Genomic DNA, 13818 nt, shown 5'->3' with positions numbered 1-13818 from the left:
GCACCCCACACTTTGTCTTTTTAGAGGCATGTCCAGTGGCTGGTAAAAAAAAAAAAAAAGTTATAACCTGATGAATGACTCTAGGAAATAGCACAATGTGTCCTCAGTAGCTTAAGCAATACAGATTGTCACTGTTAGAATACATAATTTAGAAATGAAGTCAGGAATAAAAGTATCTCATCTAATAGGAGCCTAGCATGGTGGTGCACACTTTTAATCCCAGCACTTGGAAGGCAGAGGTAGGAGGATCGCTGGGAGTTCCAGGCCAACCTGAGACTACAGAGTGAATTCCAGGTCAGCCTGGGATAGAGCAAGACCCTACCTCAAAACAAACAAACAAACAAACAAACAAACAAAAAACCATACACACAAACCAAAAAGAAATGCAATCACAGTCAAATTCCTAAACTGCCATGTTTGTTTTTTCTTTTTCTTTTTGACAGGTTCCATAATTATAGACAATAAACCATGGTAATTCCCTCCCCCCAACTTTCCCCTTTGCAACTCCACTCTCCATCATATTCCTTCCCCCTCTCTTTCATTTTTTTAATGCCATTATCTTTTCCTCCTATTATGATGATGGTCTTTTGAAGGTAGTGTCAGGTACTGTGACATATTTGTTTTTCCAAAGTAGGATTCACTCTAGCCCAAGCTGACCTGGAATTCACTATGTAGTCTCAGGCTGGCCTCAAATTCACAGTGATCCTCTTACCTCTGCCTCCCTAGTGCTGGGATTAAAGGTGTGTGCCACCATGCCCAGCTAAAGAGTCATATTAAATAAATATATATTATATATAACTCTAAGTTTATTTTTATAAATGGGAAAACGAGCATATAAACAGGTAGAATACTTTACCAACAGACACACATGCTGTGAATATAGGAAGGGGACTAGGTTTCTAGTCTCCAAAGCTGACCTGTCTGAGGCATAGCCTAGGAGCTTCTAAGACTGGTTGGGCTGCCTTCCAGGCAGGCATGTCAGGAAGCACATCTGCCATAGTCCAAAGCCATCCCTCTGGCCAGAGTTCTCCAGAAACCAGGTCCTGTGGAGTTGTTCATGCGCTAAGTGCCCTCACGGCTAGATGCTGCCTCACACTGTGTGTCTGGAAGCACTCCTCTTTTATCCACCACAATTTCCACAGTCAGGGCATTAGCTAGAATGAATGGCATGGTGTCCACTTGACCAAGTAATATTAATTATTTATCTCAATTTTGACAGCTGCCAATTTCTTACCTGCCTTAGTGACAGAATTGAATGTAAATAATCAATTTTTTATTTTTATCACTCTGCTTTTTGTGTATGAGAAGATAGAAGATGATCAGTGAATTGGGTTTGTGTGTATTTCTCTCTGTGTGTGTTTATTTGTGTTCATGTGTGTATTTTAAGACAAGGTAGCCCAGTGCCTCAAACTGGTAATTCTCTTGCCTCAGCCTCCTGAGTGCTATGATAATAGGCATGTACCACCAAGCTCATGTAGTTTATCTGTGCTTTTATTGTATTACATTGTACCTTTGAAAATAGTTTTAAAATATTTTATTATATTTATAAGAGAGGGAGAGAAAGAAAGAGAGAGAGAGAGAGAGAGAGAGAGAGAGAGCGAGCAAGCATTCCAGGGCCTCTTACCAATGCAAATAGAATCCAGATGCATGCATCACTGTGTGTCTAGCTTGAATGGGTACTGGGGAATTGAACTCCAGGCTGGCAGGCTTTGTAAACAAGTGCCTTTAACCTCTAAGCCATTCTCCTAGCCCTGAAAATAATTTTAATAGTCCTCAATATAAGCAATACTAATCTAAGAAGTTAGGAATCAAAGGTCTAAAATGAGTTGTGTCAGGTGAAGATGACAGAGTGAAGCATTGTAAAATCAATGCTATTTTAATATAAATGTCTTTATTTTTGCCAGATAAGAGGATCTAGGATGTTTCAGTGATTTTCTCAAAGTTAACTGTACATTAGCTGAGAAGCTATTTATTAAGGGTTATATGTCAATTTCTGGCAAGCTTTTATTTCTGGTTATCTTACACACTCCATTCAATTTAATTCCCAATTTAATGACCCAGTTAATGATAGCACAGGGAGAACAAATCATCTTAACTTTTAGCTTTACTCCGACAGAATTGTAAATTTCTGTTTTGAGGGCTGGAGTGATGGCTTAGCAGTTAAGGCACTTGCTGCAAAGCCTAAGGACCCAGGTTCGACTCCCCAGAATCCACATAAGCCAGGTGCACAAGGTGGCACATACATATACAGTTCATTTGGATGGAGGCCCTGGCAACCCATTCTCTCTCTTTCTCTCTCTCGAATAAATAAATAAATAAATAAAATTAAAAAAGAAAATTTTTTTGCGAATCTTAGTTATGTTGCACTAGTAGTTACATTGACATAACTACAAGTGTATGTATGTGCACGTACACACACACACACACACACACACACACACACACACACACAATTATAGCTATGGAAGTGAAAAGAGAATAACCAGTTGTAGAAACACAGTGTCTGGGAACTTCAAGGAACATTAATATGTCATGACTTAAATCACCTCCACATCTGTGAATCTCCAATACACAGATTTAAATCTTCACCTATGGATCTTCCTCAGGGACAGAACACTCAGAATCAAAAAGATTGCTCTACTTAAAAAAAAAAAAAATCAGCTCCTTGACTGGGAAGTATACACTTTTCACTTCAGGAATACAGTACTGCCTTTTCCATGAGTCCTGATTCTATTTTCTGGGGTTATACAGAATAGTGCCATTGCTTTTTCAAAGGATTCACTTTCATTGTTGGGAATAAGCAATCGACCTAGAGCTCCAAACTCCCCATCATCCTTGCTCATCACATCACCCCTTCTTTAGACTAAACCTCCCATGTGTTTACAGGGTTAAGCTTTTAGTTTCCTAAGTCTTGTGATCATCCTTGCATGATTCCAGGGACATTTGATGCCAGCCACCATGCTATGAAAAGCATGTGAAATCTATAGCTTGATTCCATTTTGGAAACAGGGAAAGGAATAACAGATGCCCTGGAGCTTTCCGCCAGTGAAGAGCAGAAGGCGCTTCCTCTGATTTCCCCAGAGGGTGGTGATGGTCCTCACACAGGTGAGTAATGAAGAAGCCCGGGCTCCGATGTGCTTGGCAAGGGCTGTTTGTTTACTAAAAGGCAGAGAAGGAACTCTTTGTGGTCAAAGTTCTCAGGAGAACATAGATGTACTAAAAACAATTGCCATATGAGCTCAGTGGAGATGATCTGGTTAAACTGTGGGTCTGAGAGTCCTCAAAGTTGGGGACAAGGAGTGAGGGGTGTGACAGTAGTCATTTGCTCTCTACCTGGACTTCAACAACTCATATAGGGACATAAGAAGATTGCATAGGTTGGGAAGAGGTGATCATACTGGTCTTGGATCTTCCATAGGCAAGTATTTTCAAAGGGGATAAAAAAAAAAAACAAAAAAACCCTCATTCCTTCAAAGCATTTTTTTTTTTCCTCAAGATAGGGTCTCACTGTAGCCCAGGATGACCTGAAAATCACTCTGTAGTACCAGGATGACCTCAAGCTCACACTGATCTTCCTACCTCTGCCTTCCAAGAGCTGGAATTAAAGGCGTGTGCTACCACTCCCAGCTCAAATCAGTTTTAAAGGGATGCAATTCTAATCCATCTTCCTTATTTATTTATTTATTTTCAAGGAGAGAGAGATAGAGAGAGAGAGAGAGAGAGAGAGAGAGAGAGAGAGAGAGAGAGAGAGAGAGAATGGGTGTGCCCAGGCTTCTAGGCACTGCAAACAAACTCCAGATGCACATACCACTTTGTGCATCTGGTTTATGTGGTACTGGGGAATTGAGCTCGGGTGGCTAGATCTTGTAGGCAAACACTTTAATCACTGAGCTAACTCTCTGGCCCATCTTCCTTTTCTATTTTATTAAATAAGAACCTATGTTTAACCTAATTTGAGCATTACACAATATATATGAGTGTTAAAATATTACAATATACCATATAATTATGCACCATTTTATGTTTTAAGTGTCATGTAAAATGAAAGCACTTTAATATTAATGGATAGTAACATTATCAGAGTCTTAATAATAAAAAGAGAATATGACAAAGCTGTTCCTAACACTGGAACTCCTAGACAAAAATCTAAATAGTTCAGTAAAAACCCTGGGTTTTATCTGTAAATGCAGCCAGATAAGGATTATTAGATAGGTGTACATAATTGATGGCTGCACAAAATTGTTTGAGATTTCTTTGTCTTAAAAAAAAGGCAATCAGTGAGTTGAGAGGCTTCTATAAACCAGTAGTCAGACAAATAGATAGAATGTAGAAATTCAGTATATAAAAGTCTAAAAACAGTTTTTGTACCTCATGTATTTCGTTTAAAAATTTTTTTTTATAGGGCCAGGCATGGTGGTGCACACCTTTAATTCCAGCACTTGGGAGGCAGAGATAGGAGGATCACTGTGATCTCAAGGCCACCCCGAGACATAGTGAATTCCAGGTCAGCCTGGGCTAGAGTGAGATGCTACTTCAACAAAACAAACAAAACAAAACAAAAAACTTTAAAACAAATAAATTTTTTAATGTATTTTTCCCATTTTGACATTTTCATACATGTACATAATGTATTTTGATTTTACCCCCTCTAATGCCCCTTCTTTCCCTCTAACATCCTTCTTCTCCATTGATCTCCACATTTTATTCCTTTTAAAAAAAATAATTTTCAACCACTGAGTTAAATTGTTTGCTCTTCTGATCATGGAGGGAAGGTTATTTACTATGTAATGGGCAGCCTCCCAGTGGCTACATCACTCATGAACTTGGCTCCCCTCTCCCAGCAACCATTAGCTACCCTGGGAGGTGTGAGGGGTCTCACGTATCCTTCCTCCATCGGAGGTGAGGCCTTAACAGGCACAATCTTGTGCAGAAAACCCCAGCTGGCTGGGCGTGGTGGTGCACGCCTTTAATCCCAGCTCTCGGGAGGCAGAGGTAGGAGGATCACCGTGAGTTCAAGGCTACCCTGAGACTACAGAGTTAATTCCAGGTCAGCCTGGACCAGAGTAAGACCCTACCTTGAAAATCAAAACAAAACAAAACAAAACAGAAAACCCCAGCTGCTGTGAGTTCCTGAGGGTAATGACTGTGTCTTATCCGGAAGACTACACTCCGCAGCCCTCCCGCCCTCCTCACACTCCCACATCTTTCCCCGAGGTTCCCCGAGCCTTGGATGGGGTGCTCTGAACATGCCTTGTTTTGTAAGATTTATTAAGGACAACTATGCTTCTGGGTTGTGGCATAGTGCTTCCTAAGTTTGTGCTGCGAAAGAATACCTAGCAGCCATAAGTGAACTCCTTTGACTTGGGTTTGAAAACTAAGGGGAAAATATTATTTAATATCTCTGAACCTCCACGCCCTGTACAACTTTCCAAAATCACAGTCTGTGTTTGAATTATGTCCCCCTGCAGAAAACTGGCTTAAATCGTATTGGTATCATTTTTAACATGATTGATCTGCAATATATCCTAGGAGGTCTAGTTCAAGATTAATGTGACCGTATAATGTATTCTTTGAATAATCAATACAGCAGAAATGGAGGCTTACCTTCACCTTTTCAGTGCTATAAATATCAGCCAAACCATTCTTTATCATCTAAGGAATGGTAAATCATAAAAAGTTCTGTAGGTAGCATCTGGTGTGACAGCAGCTTCCATTATTTAACATAAAACATCAATGCATATTCACATACTTTTACCTATAGAATTCCTCACACATGTATTCATGTGTGCTGTCACACGTGAACTCTCTCTAGTAGCCATTTTTCTTTTTAAAAATATTTTTTATTTATTTGTGAGGAGGGAGGGAGGGAGGGAGAGAGAGAGGGAGAGAGAGAGAAAGAAGGGAAGAGAGAGAAAGTGGGTATGTCAGGCAAACTCCAGATGCATGTATGTGCCACTTTGTGCACCTGGATTTACATGGGTACTGGGGAATTGAATCCGGAGCTGCAGGCATTGCAGGAAAGCATGTTTAACCACTCAGCCATCTCTCTGGCCCTACTGCCCCCTTTTCTGTCCTCTAAGTGGTTGTATACGTGCACACTGTCCTTCCAGGCAGTGGGTTCAGACAGTACCTCGAATCGAGGCACCTCTAGTAGAACAGGCAACTAGACGTTTTCCAGAGACTTGGACCCACTTTATCTAGAGTGGGTTCTCAAGGGAAAAAAGAGATAACGTACACATCTGAGGCCCTAGCATTTCTCATAGTGCTGGAGCTACATAACCATTAAAGTATTAGTTGAATTGAGATTGCTCTACATATGTACCAAGTGTTCTTTTTCTATATATCTTGTTGGAATGACACTTATCATAGGCTCAAAGAAAACAGCTTCAAGAAAAGAAATACAGCATTGGAAAGATTGTTCAGTGGCTAAAGGCACTTGCTTGCAAAAGCCTGTTAGCCTGCATTCAAGTTCCAGATACCCACATAAGGCTGGACAGACACTTAAATGCAGTGGCAAAGATCCTGGTGCACCCACATACAAATAAATAAATAAAAATATTCTACAAAATGAAAATCCTGATTACTCCATAATTTAAGTAAAAATGACCTCAAATTATTCCATTTCCCTTCTACAAAACAATAGAAAGCTGAAGAAATTCTCCTTTTGGAAACATCTGAGTATATTTTGTTCAACTCACCATTTTTGTCTAGAGATATAACTCTTCCAACCCTTGTCAGGGATAGCTTGTAATGAAAACAGAGATCATGTAGAAAGGGCAGAGAACACTGTCCCTTAGCCTAGAGGGTTGCTGGGCAAGTCTGGTGTGTGTTTCTGCTGGGCTTGAAAAAGGTACCAAATGGTGCTGAGCTATTTGTGCCTCTCTTGTCTCCAAGCTACTGGAAGAGCAGAAACCAAATTCCCTTCACCCACAGGGCACTTCTCAGGAGATATATCCTCCTGAAAACTACTCAGCCCTTCCATGGCTCACGGACATCCCTGGGGAGTAGTAGGGCAAGATCAAGCAAGCTAAGTGGAACCTTGGAGCACAAGAGGGACCTCAGGCTGACTGGAAGTACATGACCCAGACTTTTCAAGTAGACTCTAGAGAAAAGGAAGGAGGGAGAGAAAAGTTGTGTGTGAAATGGGGTGGGGGGTGGGGGATGTGTATTTGCTTTTATTTATAGAAAGTCTATCAGATAATAATTATGTTTTCTGAGGAACAACAGTACTATAACAAAACATTCAGAAAAGACATCTAATCATTTAAAAAATTAAAAGGCATTTAATCATCCTTTAAAGACTTATTGATATGAATGCACACAGATATGTTAACACCTAATATTCAGATATTGTGCTTATAAGTATCACACCTCTTTACAGCATGGATCTATGCATCAGTAACTCGGTAGATGTAAACAATAAATATATCACATTCAGATGGTAACTGTATATACAAAAGGGAGTAAGGACACGCATATGTTTTTTTTCTCTCTCTCCATATATACGTATGTATATATCTATAATTTTGTTTTTGAGACAGTCTTGGGTAGCCCAGGCTGACTTCTAATGTACTATCCAGCTGAGGATGACACTGAACTGTTCTCCTGCCTTAACCTCCCGAGTATACCACTCTGCCTGGTCTTGTGCAGTGTTGGGGGTTAAACTCAAGGCTTTGTGTGTGTTAGGTAAGAACTCCACTTATTTAGCATTATATTCCAGCCCAACATTATCAGTTTCTTCATAACAAATAATAACAAGGCTTTAACAGCTATGAGTGCTTACTTTGAACTGTGTTACATGTCCTAGATGCTCTTCTTAGCTTTTTTTTTTTTTTTTTCTTGAGGTAGAGTCTCACTTTAGCCCAGGCTGACCTGGAATTCACTATGTTGTCTCAGGGTGGCCTAGAATGCATAGTGATCCTCCTACCTCTGCCAAGTCCTGGGATTAAAGGCATCCACCACCACACCCAGCCCAGATGATCTTCTTATGATCCCCAAACAATTCAGCACACTACCAAAACCCAAACTTGACATCAAAGGCACTTAGGAATACATAGGATATGATATATAATATCACAGCATGGCAGTATTAGATGCTTGTCTTATTGGGGAGCAGTCATGAAAGCAGCCAGTGGGCAAGACTATTGCCACTCAGAATCATAGCTGATTTACGAGAATATAATATCTGCTTAAAAGAGTGCCAATTTCACCTTAACTTATGCCATTAATCATAACAGGAGCCAATGTCTCTTAAGACAGTTTCATGGACATCTAGAACTCTGCAAAAGACAGACTAAATTACAAAAGTAGTTGAATTGTTTTCCACAGAGAAACTTATCCATAGTTTTATTTAATATTTTATTGCTACTTATTTATGAGAAAGAGAGAGAGAGAGAGAGAGAGAGAGAGAGAGAGAGAGAGAGAGAGCGCGGGCATGTCAGGGCACCTAGCCACTGCAAACAATTCCAGACGCATGTGCCACCCTGTGTATATGGCTCATGCAGATCCTGGGAAATTGAACCTGGGTCCTTAGGCCTTGCAGGCAAGTGCTTCAACCACTAAGCCATCTCTCCAGCCAGATAGTTTTCAATTCTTCATTCAGATATACAGTATTTACTTGATATTCACAACAAGCATATGAGGTGGGACTAACTAAGAGGAGAGAGTAAAGTTCCTTGCTTATGGTTGTATAATTTCTTAGTAATAATCCCAGAATTAAATTGAAATGTGTGGCTTATAGTGTCTGAACACTAATCACAAGTTCCATGCCTTCTGCAAAAGAAGACACTGAATGACAAGTCCATGCCTTCTAGGAAAGAAGAGAACAAAATGAAAACTGAGCAATAGTTTTATTTTTTTTAACTAAAAATAAAGAAATTTTGCCTGCTTTATTTAAGTCATATTATTTTTATTCATTTTATTTTTATTTATTTATTTGCAAGGAGAGATAGATGAGAGAGAGAGAGAGAGAGAGAGAGAGAGAGAGAGAGAGAGAGAGAGAGAGAAAGGGTGCTCCAGGGCTTCCTCTAGCCATTGAAAACAAACTCCAATGCATGCTCCACTTTGTGCATCTGGCCTGATGTGGGTACTGGGGAATAAGGTCGTTAGGCTTTGCTTTGCAGGCAAATGCCTTAACTGCTAAGCCATCTCTCCAGCCTCCCAGGATTTTTTTTATAGTGGAAAACTCCAAAATTTTATTTGTTATTGATAAGTAACCATCTCTATCCTGCACCCTAGTACCATCTCAAAACACAGAAGCTGGCTTAGTGTAGGCAAATGTGCAGTGACTTTATTAGGATTTGTTCAAGTTTACATTTACTGGATCCTTTTATATATTTCACTGATTTTTTTACAATGTGCAGAAGTTTATGAAAATGAATTTGTATATTTTGAATATGAAAATAGGTCTGAGCTGTTTCAACAGCTTTCCAAAAGTCAAGGGAATTTGGTAGAATATTTGTAAGTCAGGCTATGAGGCTAAGATATTCACCCTATTGCTGGTTCTCTAATCTTTTATTATGTTGTTTTCTGTTCTCCTTGTCTTTTGCTCTGGGTCAAAATTAAAAAAAAAATATTTGGACTGGAGAGATGGCTTAGTGGTTAAGGTGCTTGACTACAAAGCCAAAGGACCCAGGTTCTATTCTCCAGTACCCATGGAAACAAGATGCACAAGGTAGCACATGGGCATGGAGTTTGTTTGCAGTGGCCAGAGGCCCTGGTGTGCCTTTTCTCTCTCTCCCTCTTTCTCAAATGAATAAAAATAAAATATTTAAAAATATTTGACAACTAGTGTGGCCCAGGCCCTAATATTTGGTTAAATATAAAAGTTTTCTAACACATTTGGTCTTCTAGCTTAATATCCCTTTGACATTCAGAGAGGAGAGATGAGAGCGTTGAGTCATATTCATTGGTATGTCTGAGTGAGCACCCACAGTGCTCTTCAGTATTTTAACTTCAGTCAGCTTGAGCCTTGAAGTTTTTTTATGGAAGTTTTGAGAATATGGATCTTTGAATTACTTTTTCTTTTTCTCTCCTATAAAAATAATGGTTTGGGCTAAAGTAGGGATTCTCAAACTGTTTATGAAATAGGAATTCCTAAGAATTCTTTTTTTTTTTTTTTTTTGTTTTTTTGAGACAGGGTTTCACTCTAGCTCAGGCTGACCTGGAATTCACTATGTAGTCTCAGGGTGGCCTTGACTCCTGGCGATACTCCTACCTCTGCCTCCCGAGGGCTGGGATTCCTAAGAATTTTTTTTTTTTATTATTCATTTTTATTTATTTATTTGGGAGCAACAGACAGAGAGAGAAAGAGGGAGAGAGAGAGAGAGAGAGAGAGAGAGAATGGGCGTGCCAGGGCCTCCAGCCACTCCAAAGAACTCCAGACAAGTGTGCCCCTTGTGCATCTGGTTAATGTGGGTCCTGGGGAATCTAGCCTTGAACCAGGGTCCTTAGGCTTCACAGGCAAGTGCTTAACTGCTAAGCCATCTCTCCAGCCCCCTAAGAATTTTTTTGTTTTTGTTGAGATAAAGTTTCACTGAGTAGCCCTGCCTGGCTAAGAGCTCACTATTTAGACCAAGCTAGCTTCAAACTTGTAATGATCCACCTGCTTCTATTTCCCTAGTGTTACTATTACTATGTCCAGACCTAGAAATTCTTTTTTTTTTTTTTATTTTTTGAGGTAGGATCTCAGTCTAGCCAGACTGACCTGGAATTCTCTTTGTAGTCTCAGGCTGGCCTCAAACACACAGCAGTCCTCCTACCTCTACCTCCAGAGTTCTGGGGTTGAAGGCATGTGCCTTACGAATCATAACTTATTCATGATAGGGTTACCACTCAGCAATATTTAATTTGATTCTCCTCACATTTTCAAGGAATCTTTGTTTTACACCCATCCCAAATGATTCTGTGTAGCTAACCCAATCTTACCTTTGAAAGTCATGTGCAAGGTTAAAAATCTATAAACTTTAACTTTGCATGAGGAGATTCTCAGACAATAACCCCGAGAAGCTGTCAACTCATTGCCATTGATGGAAGCCCATTCTGTGATTTCCTTGGGGAACCCTGTTAAGACTGTTATTTGTTATTGCCAGTGCTGTTTGTTGACCACTAGGACTAGGTAGTAAGACTCTACCGCTGAGAACACGATATTCTTTGGTTGCAGTTCACTGAGAAATCAAGCTAGAAGTGAGCTAGACGCTTCCTCCTTGCTGACTTGTTATCATGGTCTGGAAAATACAATGTAGCCTGCTGGGGGAGGAAAATTATCATTGTTTGAATCAGCAGTGATCCTTGCAAACTACACAATGGGCCCACCAATAAAGGTTTACCCGTTAGTACGATATCAGCAAGTCAGTTATGGGCATAACCAACTGCTCTCTGATTGGATTTGAAGTCTGTTCCATGGGAGGGAATTCAGGCCTGGTACTAAAAGCTTAGGCAAAAAAAAAAAAAAAAGCCTATGTCTAGTAAGGTCATAAGTCCTAGGCAGAAACCTACTACTGTTCTAAGTGGATACATTATGCCCAGGAAGTTGCCACCCAAGTATTTATGTTCATGCTCATATATTAGTGCTTCTCTCACTTTTGGGCACAGAAGTTTCTCTTTTCAGATGACGGTGACTACTGTGGAGACTCAAAGTCACCAATGTGCTCAGGAGAAGTGACACTTGAGTGTTCCTCACTCAATGAAGCATTTCTGTGACACCACCCAGGGCTCAGAGGCCATTGTAGAAGAGTGGCAGGAAGAATGCAAGAGCCAAATAATGGGAAGGAATGTTGTGGAGCACAAAGTGGCAGGCATATCCATATCTCATGGTGGTTGTTACCTGCCCAACATTGGTCCCATCAACACATCATCATGGATGATGGAAGAGGGCAAAAAGCGGACATCAAAATAGAAGAGGGTCTAGCTGTAAAGAAAAAGGGATTCAGGGCTGGAGAGATGGCTTAGTGGTTAAGCGCTTGCCTGTGAAGCCTAAGGACCCCGGTTCGAGGCTTGGTTCCCCAGGTCCCACGTTAGCCAGATGCACAAGGGGGCGCACGCGTGTGGAGTTCGTTTGCAGAGGCTGGAGGCCCTGGCGCGCCCATTCTCTCTCTCTCCCTCTATCTGTCTTTCTCTCTGTGTCTGTCACTCTCAAATAAATAAATAAATAAAAATTTAAAAAAAAGTTGGAATTTATAAAAAAAAAAAAAGAAAAAGGGATTCAGTGAAAAAGGAGTGAGTGAGGGAGGCCAAAAAGTAACGGGAGGGGATTATAATAAAAATTACATGTAAATTGTAGATAAGTAGTTATAAAAAAGCCAGGCATGGTGGTGCCTGACTTTAGTCCCAGCACTTGGAAGGCAGAGGTAGGAGAATTACCATGAATTCAAGGCCACCCAGAGACTACATAGTGAATCCCAGGTCAGCCTGGGCTAGAGTGAAACCCAATTCCAAAACCAACCAGACAAACAAACAGCGTTACAAAAGTCTGTTATTTTTCTCCCTACCAAGCTCCATTTTCCGTCAGTCTGGAACATTCCTGAGATAGTGACACCTCCCAAGCAGCGTCTTCCTGAAGGCCTCTTTCACCTCCTTGTTTCTCAAGCAGTAGATGGCTGGGTTGAGGCAGGGCACGATGACGGTGTAGAGCACGGAGATGATTTTGCTGTAGTTGAAGGTATACATGGCCCGTGGCCGGGCGTACGTGAAGAGAGTGGAGGAGTAGTAGATGACCACCACGGCCAGGTGGGAGGCACAGGTGGAGAAAGCTTTGCGGCGTCCTTGAGCGGTCGGGATCCTCAGGATGGCCGCGATGATGGCAGCGTAGGAGGAGACCACAGCCAGCAGAGGGAGCAGGATCATGACCAGAGCCAGCAGGAAGTCTACCAGCTCGGCTTGCTCCTTGTCAGAGCAGGTGAGGTTGAGCAGTGGGGAAATGTCACAGAAAAAGTGGTTGATGATGTTGGGCCCGCAGTAAGACAGTCTGGAAATGAACAGCAGCTTCATCATGGAGCTGAAGAAACCGCTGCCCCATGAGGCAGCAGCAAGACGCGTGGCCAGGCTGGCAGGCATGAGGCTAGCGTATCGGAGGGGTTCGCAGATGGCCAGGTAGCGGTCATAGGCCATCACCGCCAAGAGGACACACTCGGTGCAGGCCAGAGCAATAAAGAAGTAGAGTTGAGTCATGCAACCTACGTAGGAGACTCGACCGTCGCCGGTGAGAAAGGCTCCCAAGAGCCGAGGGACGGTGACATTGATGTACCATAGTTCCAGGAAAGAGAGATGGCACAGGAAGAAGTACATGGGGCGGTGAAGGCTTGGAGTGAGCCAAACTGTAGAAACAATGAGGACATTCTCCAACACTGTCAGTAGATAAATTGCAAAAAAGAAGAAAAATAGGAAGAGCTGGAGGGGTGGAGAGGTGGGGAAACCCACCAGGACAAAATCCTGCACATGGCTTCTGTTTAGATTTCTCATGACTTCTGTCCACGTGGAGGCCAGAAAAAGTGAAAGCAATAACAGAAGGTTGAGAGAAAGGCACACTACCCATAAAAGCCCCTCAAAAATTAAAGTCTCTGAAGACTTTAATGCTACATTATATTATCGACATTATTATATCCAGATATAATTATTATACCATTTTCCCTTCAGTCTGCTGTTTTAGCGTCTATTTCAAGGGGAAAGTTATTGGACTTGAGAGCTGTACTTAATGAGAATTGTCATTATCTAACAACTTCAAGTACATTGTACAATTGATTAATGCTGGGTGATTTCATAACCAGCTTTGATATTTTGATAAGTCTTATCTATGATATGCTTTTCTTCTCTCTTTCCTGG

At 41.2% G+C, this 13818-nt stretch overlaps 1 protein-coding gene across 1 annotated transcript; it reads right to left on the bottom strand.

Moving 5' to 3' along the window:
* Positions 1-12504: 12504 nt before the first annotated feature.
* LOC101594337 (olfactory receptor 6P1) lies at positions 12505-13458 on the bottom strand. Its single transcript, XM_004671152.2, has one exon. The coding sequence runs from the start codon at positions 13456-13458 to the stop codon at positions 12505-12507; it is 954 nt and encodes a 317-aa protein (XP_004671209.2).
* Positions 13459-13818: the final 360 nt, after the last annotated feature.

The sequence above is a fragment of the Jaculus jaculus genome, chromosome 1 (assembly GCF_020740685.1).
Source record: "Jaculus jaculus isolate mJacJac1 chromosome 1, mJacJac1.mat.Y.cur, whole genome shotgun sequence".
Classification (NCBI taxonomy): Eukaryota; Metazoa; Chordata; class Mammalia; order Rodentia; family Dipodidae; genus Jaculus; species Jaculus jaculus.
Note: the sequence above shows the minus strand (reverse complement) of the source record. Positions and strands in the feature narration are given on the sequence as shown.

Bases quoted from the DNA above. Each gene is read 5' to 3' on its own strand.
- LOC101594337 (XM_004671152.2), bottom strand. From the start codon at position 13,458: ATGAGAAATCTAAACAGAAGCCATGTGCAGGATTTTGTCCTGGTGGGT.